The 26,916-nt window shown below is 39.8% G+C and overlaps 1 protein-coding gene across 6 annotated transcripts in view; it reads left to right on the top strand.

Annotated features, from left to right (window-relative positions):
* GRM8 (glutamate metabotropic receptor 8) overlaps positions 1-26,916 on the top strand; it is an 872,326-nt gene that overhangs the window by 342,755 nt on the left and 502,655 nt on the right. For all 6 annotated transcript variants that reach the window (XM_061414602.1, XM_061414603.1, XM_061414600.1 and 3 more), the window contains 3 exons: positions 18,921-19,056; positions 19,526-19,680; positions 21,257-21,394. In XM_061414602.1, coding sequence (XP_061270586.1) covers positions 18,921-19,056; positions 19,526-19,680; positions 21,257-21,394 — 429 coding nt within the window. The remainder of the gene's footprint in view (positions 1-18,920; positions 19,057-19,525; positions 19,681-21,256; positions 21,395-26,916) is intronic.

Genomic DNA, 26,916 nt, shown 5'->3' with positions numbered 1-26,916 from the left:
ATTTCCTATAGCACCTTGGGTATAGATGTTTCTTGGTTTCAGTGAGTTTGATAGTGAATCTCTAAAGGATGCAATTTTGCTTTGACTTGTACATTCACAGCTTGCAATAATAGGAATAAAAAAAAAACTATTCTTGCAAGTTCTGACATGTTTTAACATTGAAATAAATAAAGCCTTGTGTAAACTGTTTGATTAGTTGTGATTAAAATGTACTGAACCCTACTACCATCCTTGGTTCTTAGAACTGATGTTTTATTTTCTTTTCAAATGGCCATATTAATGGTTATTTAAATTTTTTCTCCATATTCCTTCCACTTCCAGATGAGTTGTCTGTTTCTTATTGTAGAAAAGTAAAATTAAATCTCCCTTGTACATAAGCACAAGGGGTTTATTACATTGTATTTAAATTATTAATGACAATCACATTTTCTCAAGAAGTACTGGACATGTTTCACTGGTTGTATCCATTAAAAATAGATTTTGCTGGCTTCTGGCTGGCTAAATCAATCATAAAGTTACTTCTGAAATATTTTCTGACTTGTTGATCCTGGTGTGTATGCATGTACCATACAGCTACTTTTTATAGTTCTTTAACCATGTATTCCTACAGTCACTGACAGGAGCTGGAGAATCTTATTCGTAGTGAAGTAGATCCTGTTCTGTTGGTCCCATATCCCTAGGCTACCCTACAGTGTAGCATTTCTTACATCAACTTGACATACTGTTTACATATTGCGTTATTTACTGTGAGTGCCACAAGACCAGAAACCATGTCTTCTTATTCATTTTTGTATCTCCAGATTCCAGCAGAGCACTCAACATGTAGTAAGAACATGGTTAATACTCTGTGAGTCATGGTGGGTATGCATGGGTTCATAGGGAGAAGACTCCTACAGGATACTCTTTTGAGAAGCGGTTAATGAATGAAATTTTTGTCCAACCTGAACCAGACAAAGGTCAACTTTCCTAAGTTTTTCAGTCGGTCCTAATGGTATAAAACTTTGGAGTTCACGTTTTGAGTATACTACCTTACCTGTTGATGCTGTTTAATTCCATATATTGAGGAGATTTAATGACCAAGGGAACAATTATAAGAGATAATAGCAAAGTACAATGGGTATACTTAGTCATTAGGATAATGAGGTCTATACTTGATTCCTTCTTAGTTGTGTGACTTTGGGGGCAGTTTCTACAATAGAAAAATAAGTTTGTGGTATTTACCCTACTTATTCAATAGCACTGGAATATTATGAAGGTGAAATGAGATATTAAAGCATGGTGAACTAGTATTCAATACACCATTATTGTTATTATAATTATTTTCTATTTGTTCCAAATGGGCTTTTAGTTCAGGAAAAAGTAATCGAGTTAATTTCTTTTGTGTAGGGAGTTATGCATCTCAACTTACTAATTGTCTTCTATTTTGGGTAAAATCATCCAAAATTTATTTTAACAAGCATTCTTAAATTCCTACAATGCAATAGCAAAAACCCAAGTAACTCAATTTTAAAATGGTCAAAATACAACATTGTAAATCAAATATACTTTAATAAAATTTAAAAATAAATAGATAAAAAATGGTCAAAGAATTTAAATAGACATTTCTTCTAAGAAGAGACACTCCCCATACAAGTGTCCATGATGTATATGTGAAAGGGACTTCCCTAGTGGCTCAGATGGTAAAGAATCTGCCATCTGCAGATGTCTTCTGCAGATGTCTTCTGCAATGCAGAAGGCACAGATTCAATCCCTGGGTTGGGAGGATCCTTTGAAGAAGGGAATGGCTACCCACTCCTGTATTCTTGCCTAGAGATAGCATGGACAGAGTTATATGAAAAGGTGCTCAGCATCACTAATCATCAGGGAAATGCAAATCAAAACTACAATGAGATATCACTTTGCACATGTTAGTATGACAATTATCAAACAGACAAACAACAAACTATAACATGTGTTGGCAAGGCTATGGAGCAAATGGAATCCTTATACACTATTAGTGGAAATGTAAAATGGTACAACCATTATGGAAAATAATAGAGCCTCCTCAAAAAAATTAAAAATAGAACTACCATATAATCCAGCAATCTCACAACTGGGTATTTATCCAAAAGAATTAAAATCAGGATCTGGAAGCATTACCTGCACTCTTATGTACTCTGAAGCATTATTCACGATAGCCAAGAGATGGAAACAACCCAAATGTCTATTGACAGATGAATAGATAAAGAAAATGTGGTATATACATAAAATGGAATATTATTCAGCCTCAACAAAGAAGGAAATCCTAACATTTGAAACAACATGGACTAACCTGGAAGATATTATGCTAAGTAAAATAAGCCAGTCTCCAAAGGACAGATGCTATATGTTCTACTTATGTGAGGTGTCTCAAGTAGTCGAAGTCATGTAGGTGGGACAGTGGTAAGAATCCAGCTGACAGTGCAGGAAACGCAAGAGATATGGGCTCAATTCCTGGGTCAGGAAGATTACCTAGAAGAGGAAATGGTGACCCGCTCTAGTATTCTTGCCTGGAAAACTCAAGGACAGAGGAGCCTGGCAGGCTGCAGTTCATGGGGTTGCGAAGGGTAGAACATGATTGAGCATGTGTACGCGTGCGTACATGCACACACGCACACACACACACATACACACACACATGCACACACAGTAGACAAAACATAGAAACAAAGAGAATGGTGATTGCCAGGGGCTGGGAGGATAGGGAAATGGGAAGTTGTTCAATAGGGATAAACTTCCAGTGATGCAAGAGGAATAAGGCCTAGAGATGCTGTATAAAGTACTGCCTATGGTTAACATTATGGTATTCACTTAAAATTTTGTTAGGAGAGTAAGTTTCATGTTCCTCCCACACACACACACACACACACAAAGGGACCATGAAACACAAGAAGACTTGGAAATGATGGATATGTTTATTACCTTGATTGTGATAATAGTATCATAAGTATATGCATATGTCCAGACTCGTTAAATTATATACATTAAATATATGCAGTTTTTTTGGTGCATCAATATACTTCAATAAAACTGTTAAAAAGTTTTTTTTTAAGAGTTCTTTAAATAACTAAAATGTATGATGACTTGCTTTCAAAAATATGTCAATTCACTCCTTTCTTTTTAGTTCTCTTTGAATCCAAGAAGTTAAATATATAACTATATTTTTAACCTTTACATATCTTAAACATGTAGATCAAATCTTTCTGTGGAAAGTTACCATGTGCTACCTGGAGAAACACTCCAAGTACTTACAATAGCTTGAAAGATGGGGTTTTAAATGTTTTGGTGCTTTATTTTTGTTCTCTGCAGTCCACTTCTTAGCTTAGCCACTGTTGGGCAATGGTTGTGGTGCAATCTTTGCTTTGAATAGTTATTTAGCTAAAATAATAATGATCTTCAGTTATTAGCTCCTTCTTTAAATCAAGAATGTCAATCCCCTTTGAATCTCTGTTAAAATGCTGCTTTGTGTGAAGACCACTGATCAAAAGACAATATATAGGAGAATTCAGGTAATGTTGGTAAGTAGACTAAGATATAACTTGAGGTTTTCAGGCTTTAAGAGCTGTTGTTGAGATACTATTGAGAGTATCCTATTTGTAAAAGTTATTTGGGGGACTTCCCTGGTAATTCAGTGGCTAAGACCCCACGCTTCCAACGTAAGGGGCCTGGTCAGGGAACTAGATGCCACACGCTGTCACTAACAGTTTTCATGTTGCAACTGAAGATCCCACATGCTGCAATCAAGACCCGTTGCAGCCAAATAAATAAATAAATACATATTTTTAAAGGTATTTGGACCTGGGCTTCCCTGGAGGCTCAGTGGTAAAGAATCAATCTACTCATGAGGCTCAGTGGTAAAGAATCCACCTACTAATGATCTGATAGACAGAGTGCCTGAAGAACTATGGACAAAGGTTCATGACCTTAGACAGGAGGCAGTGATCAAGACCATCCCCAAGAAAAAGAAATCTAAAAAGGCAAAATGGTTGTCTGATGAGGAGGCCTTAAAAATAGCTGAGAAAAGAAGAGAAGCAAAAGGCAAAGGAGAAAAGGAAAGATATATGAATGCAGAGTACCAAATAATAGCAAGGAGAGATAAGAAAGCCTTCCTCAGTAGAGGAAAAGAGTAGAATGGGAAAGACTAGAGATCTCTTCAAGAAAATTAGAGATACCAAGGGAACATTTCATGCAAAGAAGGGCACAATGAAGGACAAAACTGGTATGCACCTAATAGAAGCAGAAGATACTAAGAAGAGGTGGCAAGAATACACAGAAGAACTATACAAAAAAGATCTTTATGACCACAATGGTATGGTCACTCACCTAGAGCCAGACATCCTGCAATGTGAAGTCAAGTGGGCCTTAGGAAGCATGACTATGAACAAAGTTAGTGGAGGTGATGGAATTCCAGTTGAGCTATTTCAAATCCTGAAAGATGATGCTGTGAAAGTGCTATACTCAATATGCAACCAAATCTGGAAAACTCAACAGTGGCCACAGGACTGGAAAAGGTCAGTTTGCATTCCAAACCCTAAGAAAGGCAATTCAAAGAATGTTCAAACTACCACACAATTGCATTCATTTCACATGGTAGCAAAGTAATGCTCAGTTCTCCAAGCCAGACTTCAATAGTACGTGAACTGTAAACTTACAGATGTTCAAGCTAGATTTAGAAAAGGCAGAGGAACCAGAGATCAAATTGCCAAAATCTGTTGGATCATTGAAAAAGCAGGACTTCCCTGGTGGTTCAGATGGTAAAGCATCTGCCTACAATGAGGGAGACCTGCATTCAATCCCTGGGTTGGGAAGATCCCCTGGAGAAGGAAATGGCAACCCACTCCAGTATTCTTGCATGAAAATCCCATGGATGGAGGAACCTGGGGGCTACAGTCCACGGGGTCACAAAATGTTGGACATGACTGAGTGACTTCACTTTACTTCTTCACTCACTTCATCGAAAAAGCAAGAGAGTTCCAGTTCCAGTAGTTCCAGAGTGTCTACTCCTGCTTTATCGACTATACCAAAGCCCAAAATGTGTGGATCACAACAAACTGTGGAAAATTCTTAAAGAGATGGGAATACCAGACCGTCTTATCTGCCTCCTGGGAAATCTGTATGCAGGTCAAGAAGAAACAGTTAGAACTGGACATGAAACAACAGACTGGTTTCAAATCAGGAAAGGAGTACGTCAAGACTTTATATTGTCACCCTGCTTATTTAACTTATATGCAGAGTACAACATGCAAAATGCCAGGCTGGATGAAGCACAAGCTGGAATCAAGATTGCCAGGAGAAATATCAATAACCTCAGATATGCAGATGACACCACCCTTATGGCAGAAAGTGAAGAACTGAAGAGCCTCTTGATGAAAGTGAAAGAGCAGAGTGAAAAAGTCAGCTTAAAACTCAACATTCAGAAAACTAAGATCATGGCATCTGGTCCCATCACTTCATGACAAATAGATGGAGAAACAATGGAAACAGTGAGAGACTTTGGGGGCCTCCAAAATCACTGCAGATGGTGATTGCAGCCATGAAATTAAAAGACACTTGCTTCTTGGAAGAAAAGCTAGATCAGATCAGATCAGTCGCTCAGTCGTGTCCGACTCTTTGTGACCCCATGAATCGCAGCACGCCAGGCCTTCCTGTCCATCACCAACTCCCGGAGTTCACACAGACTCACATCCATCGAGTCAGTGATGCCATCCAGCCATCTCATCCTCTGTTGTCCCCTTCTCCTCTTGCCTCCAATCCCTCCCAGCATCAGAGTCTTTTCCAATGAGTCAACTCCCCACATGAGGTGGCCAAAGTACCGGAGTTTCAGCTTTAGCATCATTCCTTCCAAAGAAATCCCAGGGCTGATCTCCTTCAGAATGGACTGGTTGGATCTCCTTGCAGGCCAAGGGACTCTCAAGAGTCTTCTCCAACACCACAGTTCAAAACCATCAATTCTTTGGTGCTCAGCTTTCTTCACAATCTAACTCTCACATCCATACATGACCACAGGAAAAACCATAGCCTTGACTAGATGAACCTTTGTTGGCAAAGTAATGTCTCTGCTTTTGAATATGCTATCTAGGTTGGTCATAACTTTCCTTCCAAGGAGTAAGCATCTTTTAATTTCCTGGCTGCAGTCACCATCTGCAGTGATTTTGGAGCCCAGAAAAATAAAGTCTGACACTGTTTCCACTGTTTCCCCATCTATTTCCCATGAAGTGACGGGACCAGATGCCAGATCTTAATTTTCTGAATGTTGAGCTTTAAGCCAACTTTTTCACTCTCCACTTTCACTTTCATCAAGAGGCTTTTTAGTTCCTCTTCACTTTCTGCCATAAGGGTGGTGTCATCTGCATATCTGAGGTTATTGAGATTTCTCCCGGCAATCTTGATTCCAGCTTGTGCTTCTTCTAGCCCTCATTTCTCATGATGTACTCTGCATAGACGTTAAATAAACAGGGTGACAATATACAGCCTTGACGTACTCCTTTTCCTATTTGGAACCAGTCTGTTGTTCCATGTCCAGTTTTAACTGTTGCTTCCTGACCTGCGTGCAGGTTTCTCAAGAGGCAGGTCAGGTGGTCTGGTATTCCTATCTCTTTCAGAATTTTCCACAATTTATTGTGATCCACACAGTCAAAGGCTTTGGCATAGTTAATAAAGCAGAAATGGATGTTTTCCTGGAACTCTCTTGGTTTTTCCATGATCCAGTGGATGTTGGCAATTTGATCTCTGGTTCCTAAAACCAGCTTGAACATCTGGAAGTTCACGGTTCATGTATTGCTGAAGCCTGGCTTGGAGAATTTTGAGCATTACTTTACTAGCGTGTGAGATGAGTGCAATTGTGTGGTAGTTTGAGCATTCTTTGGCATTGCCTTTCTTTGGGATTGGAATGAAAATGGACCTTTTCCAGTCCTGTGGCCACTGCTGAGTTTTCCAAATTTGCTGGCATATTGAGTGCAGCACTTTCATAGCATCATCTTTCAGGATTTGAAATAGCTCCACTGGAATTCCATCACCTCCACTAGCTTTGTTCATAGTGATGCTTTCTAAGGCCCACTTGACTTCACATTCCAGGATGTCTGGCTCTGGGTGATTGATCACACCATTGTGATTATATTGGGAGTTCTTAATACTAGCATCCCCTGAATCTTCAGACTGAGGGACAGAGGCGCAGAGATATCACATAACTTACCCAGTGTAACATAGCTAGTCAGAGAAGGGCTAGGATTTGGAGCCAGGAAGTCTAGCTCTGGGATGGCATCCATAACTGTCACACCACTGTGCCTCTGAGCATATGTTTGGATCTCTGATGAGCTGTGTCCAAGTGGTTGTTTTGTTGCAGGAAGTGGGACCCCTGCCAGAGCCCGAGAGTGTACTCTTGTCTAACACTTGGAAATGAATTGTCCAAAGATACACATGTGCTGAGAAAGCAAAAGACTATTGGAAAGGGGCACACAGGTGGAGAGCAGTAGTATAAGGGAACCCAGGAGAACTGCTCTGCATGTGGCTTGCAGTCTTGGGTTTTATGGTGATGGGATTAATTTCTGTATTATCTTTGGCCAATCATCCTGACTCAGGGTCCTTTCTGTTGGTGCACACATTGCCCAGCCAAGATGGATTGTAGGAAGAAGGAGTCTTTGAGGCAATAGACATGTGGTATCTCCTTTTGACCTTTTCTGAATTCTTGGTGGTGGTGATTTGTTAGTTCTGTGTTTCTTACCAAGACCTCCTGTCAGAAAGTAACTCATGCACATGGTCACTATGGTGTCTGGTCTGGGTGGGTGGTTCCAGTCAATGTTTCCCAGAACACTTGAGTGGCTAAGTCTTGTCCAGTTCTGCTCCTCTGTCCATGGTGTTCTCCAGCCAAGAAAACTAAGTGGGTTGCATTTCATGACTGCATTCTAGTTTGTGTGGACCTGAGGAACCCAGCCCAGCCCAACCTGCCTCCTGAGCATCAGAAGCTTTGAGTGTCACATGGAGACAGGCAGGAGAGGGACACTCTGAGCCAGTCGTCTCCATTGCCACTTTTAGGGGCCAAATGGGAGCAGCCTGGAGCTTACGCCCCTTCTGCACCAGGACTTTCATTCCCTCATTTCACTGCTCTTCAGAGTGCATTTAAGGATGATGTGGCATTTGATAGACAAAAAATGTTTGGTGGGGCGAGGAGAGATAAGCACAGATTTAAGTGTGATTTTACTGTTTTAATCGATGTTGTTAAAGATAACACTTGCTTCGCTGTGATGTGCGAGATAAATCTTCTCTTTCACAAGGTGCACTTGAACCTGACAAACAGACGCCCTTCTATCACATTGTGCACTTGGCCGCTACGTCCCAGTTGTACCCCACATACGGAGGCGAAAATACTGCTACAAGAGGTGTGATGACACTTGTTCAAACTTTAGAACAAATTTCACAGAACTATCACTAAAGGACCAGTTACATTAGGCCAAATTGTTATTTTACTTATGTGTCCAGAAAGGTGGAAAGAAATGATGTCAAGGATAATTAGTGCAAAGAGTTGTGATATTGTGATTTATAATAAGAAATACATATTTGGTTTTTATCCAGTTTTTGGCATAGAGCTCCTAAAATCCTTGGAATTTACTAAGTGATGAGAGAGATAAAAGTGTCTTTTGTTATGTTAATGAGGTGACTTTGGGAAAGCCCTTTGAGGAGGGGAGACTTGCCAGAAATTGAGTTCAACCCCTGATGCTTATGTCAATAATGCCTATGTAAGGAAGCCTCCATAAAAACTTGAAAGGATGGGATTTGAAGAAGTATGGTTTTTCCAGTAGTCATGTACAGATTCAAGAGTTGGACCATAAAGAAGACTGAGGGCCAAAGAGTTGATGCTTTCCAATTGTAGTGCTGGAGAAGACTCTTGAGAGTCCTTTGGACTGCAAGGAGATCAAACCAGTCAATCCTTAAGGAAATCAACCCTGAACATTTATTGGAAGGACTGATGCTGAAGCTTAAGCTCCAATATTTTGGCCACCTGATGTGAAGAGCTGATTCACTGGAAAAGGCCCTGATGCTGAAAAGATTGAGGGCAGCAGGAGAAGGGGGCAGCAGAGGATGAGATGGCTAGGCAGCATTACTGACTCAACAGACATGAATTTGAGCAAATTCTGGGAGATGGTGAAGAAGAGGAAAAGCCTGGTATGGTGTGGTTCATGGTGTTGCAAAGGGTCGGGCATGACTTACCAACTTAACAACCACAACCTAAAGGGTTGGTGAGCTCTTGGAGATTCAGAGACAGCATGGAAGCTCTGTGCCCTTTCCCCACACCTTGCCTGAGCATATCTTGCATCTGGCTGTTCCTGAGTTACATCCTTTTATAATAAACCAGTGATCTAGTAAGTACAGTGTCTCTCTGAATTCTTTGAGCCTCCTAACAAATTAATTGAACCTAAGGAGGGAGTTTTGGGAACCTCTAATCTATAACTGGTTGGTCAGGAGCCAGGTAACAACCTAGGCTTGTGACTGACATCTGAAGTGAGGGAGTTGGGGGGTGCAGTCTTGTATAACCTGGACTCTTAACCTGTGGAATCTGACAATCTCCAGCTAGAGAGTTTCAGAAGTGAGTTGAATTGTGGCATACCTTGTTGGGGTCAGAGAATTGCCTGGTGATGGGGGAGAAATTCCTTACCCTGTATGAATTAGAATTAGGACATGGGCACTTTTAAGAGCTAACATGTTTCTATTGTCTTTAAGAAACAACCAACCAACCAAACAAAAGAAAAGCTAGTTAATTTGGTTTTGCTTATTGCTATTATTTGGAGATGCATTCATAGGAAATAAGTTAATAATAGTTGACTGACCATATCACATTCTTATTAGGGTCAATTATAAGCCATCTTTTAAGATCAACTGACAATTTTTACCAATCACTTTGTTGTTGTTGTCATTATTCAGTTCCTAAATCATGTCTGACTCTTTTGAGACCCCATGGACTGTAACCTGTCAGAGTCCTCTGTCCATGTAATTTCCTAGGCAAGAATCCTGGAGTGGGTTGCCATTTCCTCCTTCAGAGGTTCTTCCCAACCCAGGGATTGAACCCACATCTTCTGTGTTGCAGGTGGTTTCTTTACCACTGAGCCACCTGGGAATCCCATCACTTTTTTGCCAGTAGCCTTAACTATTGATAAAATGGTACCTTTGTTGATGTGTTATGTATCAAAACCATTCTTTCACACGGATCTAACAAGTTATATAATCAGAGGCTCAATATGATTTTTTTAGAACTTGACAGAAATTGTAAGCCAACTTGAGACACTGGTAATAATCATGTTGTTTAAAGAAAATCACATTCAATATTCTATATGCAGCTTTGTAAGTAATTTCATTTCTAATAATTTAATCCTCCTGGATTTCCATCACAGTTGGAAGTTGATGCTGTAACATTGTTTCTTGTTTTATTTTTCTCTTTCTACATTATTAACAGAGATTTTGTTCTTAAAAATAAGCAACAACTAAAAACATGATTCTTTGTCCTCTCGGATTGCTTTAACAAAACTTCTCTGTTGAAATACAGGGAGTTTTATGACCCCAGTTCTTTTGTCTGAATTGGCTACAAGTCCAGTACTGTACTGTTTGGATAGGTTGCCTGTCTTTGTGCAATAAGTCCTCTTTGAAGAGGAACTTTAAAATTAAACAACGGTATTTTATTAATTGTTTGACTTGTACTATTATTTCAGAGATATAATATCTTTGGTTCTCTGTACGTTTAGTTCTTACATATGGTGAGTCCCCTTTCAGAGCCCCATTCAGTGAAGGTTCCTGGTGCCCTTGCCTCGTAGTGTGGCTGCACTATGGGGTGGCCCCGACTGCAAGGCACTTCCTTGACTAATGTATCTACCCCTTTTCCCAGGATGTCCCCCAGCAAGCCACTGATAAATGTGGAAGTATAATGGCCTGTCCTATCTGACCTAATTCAGAGCAACTCTGGAAGGCATTTCAGCCTCAGCATTCCTGGTGGTGCTGGGAATTTGTCATTAGTCCACAGTCAGCTGGACTTCTCTGCCCACTCCGATTTCCATCCCTGGTAGTCTTCCACTGTGCAGAGATCAAGGCAAATATCCATTTCAAACTCCTAAGGTTGCAACAGTATTGTCTTAGCACTCTATAGTCCAGCTTCTTAAAATCTATAGGCAAATATTTAAACAAAAAGAGCCTATGGGTTGTTTCCACAACACTTACTATTTACTGGTTGGCACCATTAATAGATGAATAGTTTTCACCATGCTATTACTCTTTTAAAGAATTAAATTCTAATGTTCAACCCAGATCTTCAAAATACTTATAAAATCCCTCCAAGAGGAGGCTTGAATCCTCCAGGTATGAATTCAGGGATGACAAAGGAGAAGTAAGTCACTTTCTCCATTCTCTCACATTGAAACTGCCCTGATGACATTGTGATGATCTGTAATAGGTGAAAAGTGAAATCTACTCATCTTATTTACTGGCACAGAAAAGCAGGCAATTACCACTTCTCGGAATTTAGGATATTTAATAATATTACACAAATAAAGTTGAGGGTTCAAGATCTTACCTGTTGACAAACTCATGTTTTAGGTCTAAATATCAGCTATCTCTCCTCTCGAGTCTAATGATGATGCTTATCTGGTTAAGATGAGGATGATGATTAACAATATTAATAATGTATTCAATGTAACATTTGTATAGCACTTTATCATATTATCCTTTTCATCCCTAGAAGATCATTTCTATGAATCTTGTCACAGAGATGATGACACTGAGACTTGTTCAAGATCACATAGGTCCGACCCTCAGGTCTTCTGGCCCATATCTGTTTTTCTTCACTTCAACATCTTATTGCACTAGCAAACCAACATATATGTAAAGGACCTTTCGTCTCTTGGACCTGAGACTTTCAGGTACTCACATATGAGATAAAGAGACAAAAATTATGAATGAAATTTTTACAGATTTGCTGTTATTTCAATAAGAACAAATTATTGTGCAATCCCACAGATGAACAAACTAAGGCCAAGGTAATATTCTAATTTATTGTACCATGATAAAAACTATTTTGGGTGCCAGATGCCACATCAGTGAAAGCTTCCTATGAGTTAAAATTTTAATTTTTTTTTTTTTTTACTTTTTGTGTGCCACTTTTAATCACTTTTAAAAATAAGGATATATTTTTACGTATCCTATGTTTTCCTACTTGACTGAGAGGTGTCTGAGGTCAGAAATGTCTCACTTCTGTTTATACCAGCAGTGTCTCTTGTAAGTCTTACATTTATTTATTCAAAACATATTCATTGAAATCTGTATGTGCCAAGCACCGTGATAGGTAGTGAGAAGTATGGTGCTCAGTGTGAAAGCCAAGATTCAGTAGTCATGGAACATACAGTCTAAGGTGAAAAAAAAAGATAACAGAATTTTAAAAATATACAATTATTGTGGTTGCTACAGTCAAAGGTGATGTGGAAGACTGGAGGCCTCAGAAAAATTTTCCTGAGGACCTGCATTCACAGGGGCAATTGGAAAGATTTGGGGATGGACTAGTTAAATAAGTTTAAATCAGTTCTATAATCTGCATGAGTTCTAAGTATTTTAACTTTGTTCTTAATGCTCAATAGAAGGACTGCATTTGTGTAGCTATTGATTCAGTTTATAAGGGGTGACCTGCTGTGTCTTTTGAAAGTCTTTAAATTTACTTTATCTTATTCATCAGTCATGGATATCCATGAAACCATTAAGTCACAAGTATAGTCAGTTGTGGATGGGCAAGATGATGGAAAAAGTCTCGGAGTCACAAGATGTGGCTTTGAAACTGGGTTTCAAACTCTTGCCAGAGGTTGACACCCCTATTTCTCAGTTTCCTCATCAAAATTGTGGTGATAATACCAAGGTTAGAGTCCTTTCCCTAGGACTATGGAGGTACAGAATGCATGAGACTGGGAAGGAGTGCTCAAGTGAAGTGTGTTGGAGAGTGTATGTAAAATGCTCAGCTCAACAAATGATCTTTTAATTATCACTAAATAATCAAAGGGAAAACATTTACACAGGTGAGGAAATCAGACAGGGAATTCTAGAAGGCAGCCAATTATAAATTCTTCTGTACAACAGTCTTTTCCTAAGTGCTAAGCTTTAAAAATTATTTCTTGCTAAACTGGGGACACCTGCAGAACAGGGAATTTAGAGTCCCTGTAATTGTACACAATCACTCTTCCAGAGTGGGGTATGAAGAAATAGATGGAATAGACATGCTTTGCTGCAGGAGAGCTCCTCTTCCACACTTTAGGAATCTAGATCAAATCAGAGAGTCTCTTTTAAAATTGAAACAATTGATAATGAATATTGTAGGAAAACACATCTTTGATAAAGCCTGAATGTTTGACTAAATTTTACTGTATTTTAACCAAACACTAACAGTATACGATGACCTCTTCTTATATAGTTTTAAATAGTCAAGATTATTTGAGGTGGTGATTTACGGTCATTTGTTACTGCAGTTGATCTGACCTTATGCAATATTTTCTTAGCAGTAGATCATTTTATGTTCTTATCTGGCTTTTCTGATGTGTCCATCTTGTCATTCAGTTATAAGACTGTTGCAGGCAGAATGGAGACAGAAAGTCCTTAGCTCTGGAAACACAGTAGACCATGGGTACTTATGAATGGACTGTGTGGCTTTTTGACTGATGTGAAGATAGAAGTTGTGACTGAGTTTCAAGGCTAAGAAAAGGAATATTAGTTTTCTAACGCCAATTATTTGAGAGTAATTCATTCCACAATAAAATGACCATAAAGCACAAAGCAGCATAATGCCTTTGGGGTGCACGTTCTTTGTAAGGATTTGCTCTGCTGAGATAAATTACTTGTGCAGTTCCTCTTTCTAGAAAGATACAAATTGACCAGGCTTACAAATAAAAGGTGAAGTGAAGGAATAAAAAAATATAGACTAATGTAAAATTCCAACTTGACTGATTTTGAATGAACAGAAATGTTCAATGGATCTGTAGTAAATGACTAAATGAGTGAATTCAGACTAAACCATAAGTCTGGATTGCCTGTTTGCCTCATCTGAAAAAAATCATAATTAAAATTTTCTGGCCTTCATTTCTTCTGGTTATGGAGTCAGAGTTAATCTCAGGATGATACTTAAGATATGGCATGTCTTTAATGGGATCCTTAAGTAATTAGAAAAATTTTCTTTAAAGTGCAGTCATGTTTTGAAACAGCTATTGTTCCCCAGAGAGTGTTACAGTTTGGATCTTACATTTCTATGGTTACTTCATGTTTCCACTCACCACAGTTCTTTATTTGATTTTTACACACATTATGCAGTTTTCAAGTAATCCCTAGACTTTGTCCCAGAAGTTTTCTCCTCAAAACATGTAATCACTCCTTTCCGGTCTCATTCCTAGCTCCTGTCCTGCTGGTGGGTTTTCAGAACTCTGTCATTAACCTTTTCCTGTTATTGATTTAAATATTCTCTTTGACTGATGACTTAATTCCCAACACTTCAATTACTACTGTGTCTGCAAGGCAATGGCACCCCACTCCAGTGTTCTTGCCTGGAGAATCCCAGGGACAGAGGAGCCTGGTGGGCTGCCGTCTATGGGGTTGCACAGAGTCGGACACGACTGAAGCGACTTAGCAGCAGCTGCATCTAACAACATTGTGGTTACCACTCCCTGCTTTCTCCTTAGCTCCAGACTCATTGTTTCCATTTCAGTTTTCCATGGGTACTTTGAAAACCACTGGTTCTGAATCAAACTCATCAAGTCTGCCCCTCTTGTATTTCCTACTTGTTTAATGATGTCATCACAGAAAAGTGAAAAAGTGAAAGTGAAGTCGCTCAGTTGTGTCAGACTCTTTGCGACCCCATGAACTGTAACCCACCAGGTTCCTCCATCCATGGAATTTTCCAGGCAAGAGTACTGGAGTGGGTTGCCATTTCCTTTTCCAGGGGATCTTTCTGACCCAGTGATCAAACCTGGGTCTCCCGCATTGCAAGCAGACGCTCTACCATCTGAGCCTCCAGGGAAGCCCCACAGAAACCAGTCACAAAGGCCAAAACCTTAGAGTCGTGCTTAATGGTTTCCTACCACTGCACTACCTTGATCAAATTAATACAACCTAAATATTCAGTTGGCCAAAAAAATTTGATCGGGATTTTCTGTAAGATGTTATGGGGAAACCCAAATGAACTTTTTTGCCAACCCAGTATATACAATTTTTATTTGCCAGGCATGTTTCAGTAAAGGTGGGAAAAATATTACAAAGCCCCACTGATTCTAATTCCAATTTTCACTGTCCACCTGTCTCTGGTGACTCAGACAGTAAAGAGTCTGCCTGCAATGCAGGAGATCCAGGTTTGATCCCTGGGTTGGGAAGATCCCCTGGAGAAGGTAATAGCAATCCACTCCACTATTCTCACCTGGAGAATTCTGTGGAAGGAGGAGCTTGGCAAGCTACAGTCCTTGGGGTTGCAAAGTGTCAGACACGACTGAGCACTCATACACCTGCCCTTCCAGGTGTATGATACTGATGGTATCACCCTAGTCGTCATTCCCTGTTGCCTGTCCTAGTAACTTCCTAACTGGGATCATGGCCTCCTGTTCTTTCCACTCCAGGTTGCCCTCTTACATCACTTAGTGGTCCTCATTCATTTTTCTTCCATGAAATGCCATGGTCATAGAAAAGACACTCCTGTGTGCTACTGAAAATTAGGCACCTTCATTACTCATAATCTTGCACAGGTCTTGAATGACATGCATGACCTGGATCCCATCTACCTCTCATCTTTGTCTCATACTTCTCTTCATTCATTAACTCCACTGGTTCTTTCCTGCCTTTTTCCACTCGATTCTCTCCCCTACTCTTTTCTTTCTGAACTTAATGGAGAGATACCAACTTTAGGGACACTTTCCCTCAATATAAATTAAATGTCCTTGCTCTTCCTTGTAGGGCATGCCATAACTTATATACTTACTTGGTGGTTTGTTTTGCATTAAGCCCGTTTTACCCATAATATTTCTTTGTTTTTTTTTTTTTTTGCACAAACTTCATATTTTTAAAATTCCTATTTAGAAAGTACAAGGAGATTTCCTTCCTAAACTCTGGTAAGAGTTTTATTCACCATTAAAATATGTCCATTTTATTCACCATTATAAGTCCATATCTCCCGCATGGTGTCTGACAGATAGTGAAAGTGTTAGTCCCTCAGTCATATCCAACTTTTTGGGACCCCATGAACTGTAGCCCATCAGGCTCCTCTGTCCATGGAATTCTCCAGGCAATAATACTGAAGTGGGTAACCATTCCCTTCTCCACATGATCTTCCCAACCCAGGGATCTAACCCAGGTCTCCCGCATTGCAGGCAGGTTCTTTATCATCTGAGCCACCAGGGAAGCCCCATAAATATTTACTAAAGGAATGAATCAATCATCACAACTATTTTGGACGTATCAGTAGGTTAACTACTTACAGGCTCAGTCTATGGCTTGTAGGCAATTCTCAGCACTGAAGAGCAGAGTGTAGGGTTAGTGAAGGTACTGCTGTTGCAAGGATAATTTTAGCAGTGTTCTAACTTTTACAGAGAATAACCTTCAGTCCTGTGGCACTGTTAATCATACGGCATTGTCACATATATTAAATCAGATCACAACACACTGGACACCCATTGTGTGGCTACCACGTGGTTCCTCTTTGTTTGGCTACCTGAAGTTTCTTCCTAAAACACATAGCTCATCATGTAATTCTCCTGCTTATGAACTTTCTGTGGGTTCCTAGCCTTTTTAATATAAAACCCAAATTATTTGGCCTAACAAAGTCATTGTCAAGCTGGACCTGTTCATTCTTTCCAACCTCAACCCCAGACAGTCATGATCCAACAAGGTTCTTTCACACCTTGGCTTCTACCAGAAAGGTCCCAGTTTTGTCCCTGTGCGTATGTATATTTGCCATTTAAACTCTAGCTCTCTCAAGCACTTGAGTTACTCCCTCCTCTGTGTTCCCTAACTGTGGTATAGTCTCTTCATCCTAAAATCATTACATGCTCCATGATAATTTATTGGAATGCCCCTTTCCCAGACTAGCTGGCAACTGTCGGGTTAGATTGGGCATTCCCAGTGTCCAGCCAGATGCATGGCATATAATGGCACCCTGCAATGTTTGAGTAACTGAATGCATTGTCAATTGTGTGGAAGCAAAAATACCTTGCTTGTTGAAGCCATGCTGTAAATAAATGGTGATTTTCTTCTCAAGTGACTCAAAAAGTATGTTCAAACCATAATGCAATTGAAACATCTTGCTGATGTCACTTTTTCTCTTTATATTAGAATATGTTACCTTGACACCACTACGTAGACCAGAGGAAAACTCCTCCTTTTCCTCCTATCCCAGCCCATCAGCAAAGGGCAGAGATATTTTCTATATTTTTCTTTTTGGCCTCTCATTGCCTTAAGATGAGAAACCAAAAGAAGTGTTCTTCCTTTTTTGTTCTGTGAGTTGGATGATTCAGTTCAGTTGCGCAGTCATGTCCAACTCTTTGAGACCCCATGGACTGCAGCACTCCAGGCTTCCCTGTCCTTCACCAACTCGTGGAGCTTGCTCAGACTCATATCCATCGAGTCAGTGATGCCATCCAACCATCTCATCCTCTGTCGTTCCCTTCTCCTCCTGCCTTCAATGTTTCCCAGAATCAGGGTCTTTTCAAATGTTTAGTTCTTTGCATCAAGTGGCCAAAGTATTGGAACTTCAGCTTCAGCGTCAGTCCTTCCAATGAATATTCAGGACTGATTTCCTTTAGGATGGACTGGTTGGATCTCCTTGCAGTCCAAGGGACTCTCAAGAATCTTCTTCAACACCACAGTTCAAAAGCATCAGTTCCTCGGTGCTCAGCTTTCATTATAGTCCAGCCCTCACATTCATACATGACAACTGGAAAAATCATAGCTTTGACTAGACAGACCTTTGTTGGCAAAGTAACGTCTCTGCTTTTCAATACGCTGTCCGGGTTGGTCATAGCTTTTCTTCCAAGGAGCAAGCATATTTTAATTTCATGGCTGCAGTCACCATCTGCAGTGATATTGGAGCCCCGCAAAATAAAGTCTCTCACTGTTTCCATTGTTTCCCCATCTATTTGCCATGAGTTGGATGGAATTTCTGCCATTCTGATTTTCATGGTGGAGAAATATGTCAACTGAGTGCTTGTGTCTTTGAAAGTTGACTTGTGTCTCAAATAATCTTGAAGACCATTTGTCTCATAACATATTATGTTTTTGCATAAGTTTCTTGCTACAATACTATGAGCTAAAAAAAGGAAATTAACTTTGAAAGAGGTCTACTGATAAATGTGAGTTCGATCCCTGGGTTAGGAAGGTCCTCTGGAGTAGGAAATGGTAACCCATTCCAGTATTCTTGCTTGGAAAATTCCATGGACAGTGGATCCTGGTGGGTCCATGGGGTCACAAAATAAGTTAGCAAAAGGACCTTCTTATATTTATCACAGGAAGTCTCACCTATAAGACATATTCATACCTTTTTTTTTTTTTTTAAATCAAAGCACTTGTCCTTGGACTTATGTTAAATGAATTAAAACAGCCTTTCTTTCCACTCTTTCTCTCCTGTCCTACATCTTGTGCACTTTGATTTTTTTTTTTAAGGACATTCACAAAATTAATGTTTAAACTTGAAAACAAATACCTGATGTGTGATTAAGTCACTGATGTCATTCATTTGATATATATATACATATTTGGATGCAAAACATCCTGATTGCTTTTAAATAGGTGAGAATGACAGATATTTTGAGAAACAATATCCATTACTGAGTCATGTGTTTCTATAAAGTAGCTAACCTCATTAAGTGTGTTAAGTAAACGTCTTTTCTGAATCACTTTCTCTCGCTCTCTTTAAATAGGTGGTGTTTGCATTGCTCAATCACAGAAAATTCCACGTGAACCAAGACCTGGAGAATTTGAAAAAATTATCAAGCGCCTGCTAGAAACACCTAATGCTCGGGCAGTAATTATGTTTGCTAATGAAGATGACATCAGGTACTGACTGATATTCTTCCTCATTTAGGATCATATTTGCACCCCACATCCTTTTTCTAATATATTTCATGTTCAGTGTAGAATCTAGTAAGATTTCACAAGAATTGTAGCATTCTTATGCAAGTACAGACTGCCTTCTGCTACATAGAAACAGCAGCCTTCTGGTTTCTCAATCTGAAATGTTTATCGAGTAAAATCCGGGGACTGTAAAGAAATGAGACAAACAACAGTGACAGACAGAATAATGTGAATGAGGTTAAGAATAAGGCTAATTATCAGGCACTGGACTTTAAGTCTCCAATTTATTTCTTTTAGGAGATGTTAAAACTCAGGCAGTTAGAGTGATTGACTTGTTGTTTAATGGTGACCTACTGAGTGTTGATGACTTGATACAGCAGGTCTTGTAACATTCACATGTATAGAGTTTCTTGGTAAATGTGGTGTGTTCTGTTTGTTCTTATTCTCATAGGAGGATACTGGAAGCAGCAAAGAAATTAAACCAAAGTGGGCATTTTCTCTGGATTGGCTCCGATAGTTGGGGATCCAAAATAGCACCTGTTTATCAACAGGAGGAAATTGCAGAAGGGGCTGTGACAATTTTACCCAAAAGAGCATCAATTGATGGTAAGAATGCACCATAGAGAACTGGTTTTATTCTAACTGAATCTAAACTCAAAAGCAAAGTCAGAGTATTAGCATATGATGAAATGCATCCATTATTTTATGACTCTGGATAAAATTTGTAGCACTGATGGAAGAATTACCAAGACAGTAATTAAGTATGTAAGTAATTAAGTAAGTAATTTAAGTTAGCACATTATATATTTTTTAAATCAGAAAAGATATCCACAAGACATTTTTTTAAGGAGCACTCTTGTTGGCCTTAGATATCTCCATGATGTTAGCAGTTGCCCTCTACGTTTGCAGATATCCATGGACATACACAGCAGTTATAGCATTGTTGGAAGGATAGTGTTGCTTTATAGCAAATTAAGGTATGATGCTGGTTTGACTCTATGGATAAATGAATGGCAACAGAAGAGGTGACACATCCTTGAAAAGCAGTCTGTCTCCCAAATATCTTTTCTAGTGATCTTGACAGTGACTAAAATTCCTACCTTTGCCATTATCTGTTGGAACAAGGCATTATTTCCAGTTTTAATCTCATGTTTATCGATCAAAGCTCAATTGGAAATTGAAAGAAATATTAAAATCAGAGAAGTAGTCAGTTGACAAATGTTGGTATATTGGAGGTTTTGTTTTGGTTTTTAATGTATGCTGTTCAAAAGATCATTTCATCAATGTGTAAGAGTGTATGTATTAAAGAGAGAATAATGACAAACTAAGGGCTTCTCTGGTAGCTTGGGCGTAAAAAGTCTGCCTGCCAATGGAGGAGATGCAAGTTTGATCTCTGGGTCTGGAAGATCCCCTGAAGAAGGAAATGACAACCCATTCCAGTGTTCTTCCTTCAATGAGGTGGTTACCTGATCAGACTGACACTTTAGCTTATTACCTAGGACTCTAGAAGATTGGGTGCTTCCCAAGTGGCTCATTGGTAAAGAATCTGCCTGCCAAGCAGGAGATATAGGTTCAATTCTTGGGTTGGGAAGATCCCCTGGAGAAGGAAATGGTAGCCCATTTAAGTATTCTTGCCTGGGAAGTCCCATTGAGAGGAGCCTGGCAGGCTACAGTCCATGTGGTTGCAAAGAGTTGGACACGACTTAGAATCTAAAAAACCAGAAAGTTACATTAGTAGTGATTGGTTTACTGAGTTAGCTGAAAAGGGAACATCCAGATCAGATAAATCTTCAGGTGAGTAGAAGCACAGAAATCCAGAACATAGACCCCTACTAGGGGAAAGAGAGGAGAAAAAGTCTGAGTTTGTTCTAAATATTCAGCATGAGGTCACTGGTTGCTGCCACTGGGAGACATAGAGGAGAGGAGGAAGTGGTGAAGATGACACCCAGTCTGCTGTGCGTGCCTGAACGGCAAATGGTGGGAGTAGAGACACTGTCCTTTGATCTCCATTGATTCTTGCCACAGGGATAGCCTTATTTCTGGGTTATTGGTCCTCCCCCATGTGTTATATATATTTTTTCATGCAATGATCATAACATAATATAATATATATTCAAATTTCTGATAGTACATGGTTTTTATTTTGAAAAAAATATTTTCATACCTTTCTTCTTTAAAATAGGGTTTGATCGATACTTTAGAAGCCGAACTCTTGCCAATAATCGAAGAAATGTATGGTTCGCAGAATTCTGGGAGGAGAATTTTGGATGCAAGTTGGGATCACATGGAAAAAGGAACAGTCATATAAAGAAATGTACAGGTAACCATTTAAATGTTTTCCTTGGAGCATTTGTGTTTGTCATTACCTGAGAAATGAAGCTTTTCTATGTGGATAGTAATGGCAACATCTTCTACCTCCTTGGATCTCTTGTTACAGTTTCTCATCAGGGCTGAGCTTCCATTGATCATTCAACAAACTTAAACTTGCACATTGGTTCTTGCAGTCAATGAACAAGTATTTATTGAGCATGTGCCATGTGTCCAGTGCTGGAGTATTTCAGTTCTGTTTTTTTTTTTTTTTTAATTATGGGTATCTACTTTAGACAAAGTACTTTTTTAGGTTTGGTAGGATATTGACAAACAAACAAGACATGATTTTATTTGCCAGGAGTTCAAAATATAGTCAGGATGACAGATGATAACAAACTGTGCTGACAGTGCTTTTCAACTATTTCAATCCATGTCCCCCATATCCTGCAGAGCTCTAGCAGCTATGGTTTTTTGACGCTCTACTTTCTGTATTTTGTACATAAAAATAACAGTGATATTAAATATACATTTTTTGAATGTTAGAATTTAACTTTTTATTTGAAGATAACATGACTGTATACGTGGAAACATCTATGGAATTTTAAAAGTTACTTAGAACTAAGCAGTACATTTAGTAGGATCAATACAAGATAGAAGGTCTATATAAACGTACCTTTTAAATCCATTTATGGATATTCGTGGATGTATTTATATACCCATTTATATATATTAGAAACTAACACATGGAAAATGAAATACGTACAGCATAATTAAAAAGAACATAAAAAGGGATAATTTTAATAAAGATACATCTCTTCTATACTAAGATCTACACTGAATGAGCATCTTATAACCAGACATTCCTCTCTTGCTTTCCCCTTGGCCCACACATTTTGATATGATCTCCTTTCTCTCTATTTAGTTCCTTTGGAAATACGTTTTCAAATAAAGATATAATCTGAGAAGTGCTAGAGCAGCCCTATAAATGGAGCAAGGATAGGGTTGTGGAGAGGGGGTGCCCCAGTGGAGGGAACTGACTTCCAGGAGCTGGAGTAAGTGAAGTGAGACAAAGTTCATTCTTGTAGGTCTTACATTTGAGTTTGAAGAGTCACTAAATAAGTAAATGTATAAAGGAACAGAGACTTCCAGATGCTGAGATGTGCCTTGAAGAAATACAACAGAGTAAATGTAGAAAGGGTGACCAGGTAGTCTCAGGAAGGAGGAGGAAAGGCAGCAATTACTATCCTTTGGTTAAGATGCTTTGCCAAGGAGCTAACATTTGAGACCAGACATAAATGGCAAGGGACTTCTCTCGTGGCTCAGACGGTAAAGAATCTGCCTGCAATTCAGGAGACCTGAGTTTAATCCCTGGGTTGGGAAGGCCCTGGAGGAGGGCATGGCAATCCACTCCAGTATACTTGCTGGAGGATCCCCATGGACAGAGGAGCCTGGCAGACTACATTCCATGGGGTCACAAAGCGCTGGACATGATTGAGTGACTAAGCACATGAATGGCAAGAGTCCTCAGCCATGTGAAAATATGAGAGCAGCCCATTCTAGGATCTAGCACAAGCCTCTTGAGTTTAAGGTAAAGAAAGCAAAAAATAAAAGGTCAAGGAGGCCAGAGTAATTGAGACTGAGTGTGGGAGTGAGAGCAGAAGAGGATTGGGACAGGCCAGCTCATGCAGGGCTCTGGGGTTCTTCCTAGAAGCTCCAGAACTGGGGATTAGGGCCTTTATTCTACCTGTAGGGTAGAAGTAAATAAGGCTTTTCATTTAGGACATTGCTCAGATACTTGTTTCAGAAAGATTCCTCTGACAGAAGTGTAGGGAGGGTTGGAGATCAGGGGAGAGAAAAGAGAAAGGTAAGTCAGTGTCCATCCCAGAGCCCCAGTGGTGGACAGTCTCAGCCTCATGAGATGTGCTAGTTAGGGATGGAACACAGAGTATAGAGATCCTAGTAGGTAGCATTTACAGGACATGGTGAGTGCTGAATGCCCTGGGGGTGGTGGTGAGTGATGGAGGTTCTGAATGATAAATCTCTGCCGGCTAAGTCTAGGAAAACTACTTAACCGAAAAAACAGCAAGAATGGTAATGGACTATTGGAAGGACTAACTGGAATTGGGTTCTGAACTCGCCCCATGGAATTGCCCAGCAGGTGGCACCTAAGGTTTGAGACCCTGCCTAGTGTAAGACACTAGAAATGCAGATGAGGTAGTAGTAGATGGAGGAGACCTGAAAGTTAAAAGACAAGGGCAGAGATGCAGTTACCAGGGAAAATTGAGCAGAGATGAGGGATAACCACCTAACCCTCTAGGGGAGGAACCAGAAGAAGAAATTAAGCATTGCGGGTTGGGGGAGGAGATGTACTGGGAGTCAGGAGAGGAGTTAGGGTGCATGCATGTTCAGTGCTACGGAGAGACGTGGTTGAAGGACAGAAGTTTGATGGAGACTCAGATGGTGAGGATGGTGAGGGCTGGAGATAGAAATGGAAAAGAAGTAGAGTGAAGAATGCTTTTTTAAAAGAAGTTTAGCAGAAAAACAAAGTAGCAATGATGGGAGAACTTGAGAAAAAGCAGAGTTACAGAAATTTCTTTAGGGGAGGGCATCTAATTTAAGCATATTTTCAGATAAACATGGTGGTGGGAAGGAATGTCAAGGGACTTCCCTGGTGGTTAGGTGGTTAAGACTTCCCTTTCCGATGCAGGGGATGTAGGTTCAATCCCTGGTCAGGGAGTAAGGATCCCACATGCCCTGAGGCCAAAAAACCAAAAACATAAAATAGAAGTAATATTGTAACAAAGGCTTCCCAAGAGACTCTGGTATTGAGTCTACCTGCCAGTGGGGGATATGCAAATTTGATCCCTGGGTCAGGAAGATCCCCTGAAGAAGGAAATGGTAACCTACTCCAGGATCCTTGCCTGGAGAATCCCACGGACATTGGAGCCTAGCAAGCTGCAGTCCATGGGGTCACAAAAGAGTCGTACATGCTTTAATGACTATACAACAATTGTAACAAATTCAATAAAGACATTGAAAATGGTCTGCACCAAAAAAAAAAAAAAAAAGTCTTTAAAAAATAAAGAAGGAATATCAAGAGAAAGATGTTAAACGTGGAGTAGGATCTTGACAGAAACTTGAAGGAGAGGCGTAAGAGGCCTGTGTTACCTTTAAATCATGTGATTAAGTTGGGAAAGAGAGATACACCCAAACATGTACATAAGTAAAGGACAACAAAGTATCTTATGATTAAATGTTAAATTTGGACATAGATATTGAAGAAGTTCAAAAATGTATGATTATAAGTTTAAGTTGTAAAACTCAAAGCTTCAGGGAGGAGGTGATTGAGAACAAGAAAATATTGAGAAAGCTTCCCAAGTGAGGGAAAAGATGGGTCAGCAGAGAGTGGCATGGAGAAGTGTGAAGAACGGAGGAGAGGTTCATCTCATGAAGAGTTTGCATGGCAGTGAATAGTGGGATATAAAGAGCAGTTAGTTTGTAGAAAGATTTGAAAGAAGTTATACATAGAGGGCCTTAGGGGTTTTTCATTCATGTATATTGTACACTGTGCTTAGTTTTGAATTCTGAATGTCATTTGATCGTCCACGTGTTTATATCCTATTGTTGTTTAGAGCATATTAATGAGAATTAACCAGTTAGTGAAATGAATGACCTCATGGTAGTGTATATATGTCAATCCTAGTCTCTCAGTTTGTCCCATCCTCCCCTTCCCCACCTTGCCCACGTGCCCATTCTCCACATCTGCCTCTCTATTCCCATCTGGTAATTAGGGGATGGCATCACTGACTCGATGGACATGAGTCTGAGTGAACTCTGCGAGTTGGTGATGGACGGGGAGGCCTGGTGTGCTGCGATTCATGGGGTCGCAAAGAGTCGGACAGGACTGAGCGACTGATCTGATCTGATCTGATCTGTACCATTGTTCTAGATTTCATATATATGAGTTAATATACAATCATAGAGCTTTTTAATGGACTGTTTTCAGAATGATCAATTTCTCTAAAGTCATTAACAAAAAATGTTGACGTCTTTAGATGTCCTTTAAGCATCTGTCGATGGTGTAGAAGAAATACTTCAGGCAGAAACACTGAGCTGAGGTGTTGTAGAATCCAGATTGGTGGCATGTCTGCTTCATATTCCTTTGATTTATTTGGGTATTGCTAAAATTGTAACAATCTGTCCAATTAGAACTATTTCTAGTGCAATGAAAATGGTGTTTACTCCAAGTGCTAGGGCAAATGTACCCTTAGGGAACAGGGTCAGTAAACAGATTTTCATGCAAATTCCATTGTGGATGATACTGAAATAACTTGTCTCTGGGTGGAAAATAAATAAAGAATGTGATGTTCTTACTTACGTTTTTTGGAAAACAGTAACACGTGAATGTTTCCAGATGGTGAGAGAAGATATTTGTACCCCCAATTGCCACCAACACCCAGTTTTCATATGTTTTTGGGACTCAGAGAAGATGATCAGCACATTAGTGGACAAAGAAGAAATGTGCTTACTGTACTTAAGAGGAGAAATCTACAGGATATTCATGGCTAGACGTGTCTAGGATTTGAACGTGCTTAGTTGCTCAGTCATGTGTGACTCTTTGTGATGCCATGGTCTGTAGCCTGCCAGGCTCCTCTGTCCATGGGATTTCCCAGGTAAGAATACTTGAGTGGGTTGCCATTTCCTACTCCAGGGGATCTTTTGGACCCTGGGATCAAACAGCATTTCCTTCTTAGCTGGTGGATTCTTTACCACTGAGCCAAGAGGGAAGCCCCAGGATTTGGACATTATTTATATTTCCAATTTGCAACAGTTCCACCTAATTCAGAAATGGGTATATACAGTTATACGTGTTTCAAAATCTGGCCTTAACAAAGTTTAGCAGTAGTAGTCGTCTCTCAGTCGTGTCTGACTCTTTGTGACCCCATGGACTGCAGCCTGTCAGGCTCCTCTGTCCATGGGATTCTCCAGGCAAGAATACTGGAGTGGGTTGCCATGCACTCCTCTAGGGGATCCTCCCAACCCAGGGACTGAACCCAGGTCTCCCACATTGCAGGCTGATTCTTACTGTCTGAGCTACAGGGAAGTCCTTACAAAATTTATGTCTTAACTATTCACAGTGAGTCCAAAAGTTAGAGAATTCTGAAAGTGGGATATCCACAGGTCCTTTTTGTTGCACTAAGAGCATCTTTTGTGGGTTATGTTTTGAGTAAAATTTTACATTAGGCGAAGGTAATCTGCAAACATAATTATTTGCTTCCAGTTGGGGGCAATACTGGAATGTATTTACATGGATAAGTGAGTGCCTCCCAGCAGGCTAGAACTTCTGTCTTATCAATTTTCAGGCAATAGAATGTCTTCAAGCAGTGAGGAGCATCCTTTTCCTAAAATTAACATGGTACAGTTTTTCTAAGATGATTTCCCCCCTAGAATCTCAGAAAAGCTTTCAGAAAGATGTGATATTACTGTTAACTTTGATATGCTGGCCACATTCCAAAGTGAAGTAATTCCTAC

The sequence above is a fragment of the Bos javanicus genome, chromosome 4 (assembly GCF_032452875.1).
Source record: "Bos javanicus breed banteng chromosome 4, ARS-OSU_banteng_1.0, whole genome shotgun sequence".
Classification (NCBI taxonomy): domain Eukaryota; kingdom Metazoa; phylum Chordata; class Mammalia; order Artiodactyla; family Bovidae; genus Bos; species Bos javanicus.
This window is presented reverse-complemented; position numbering and strand designations above follow the sequence as displayed.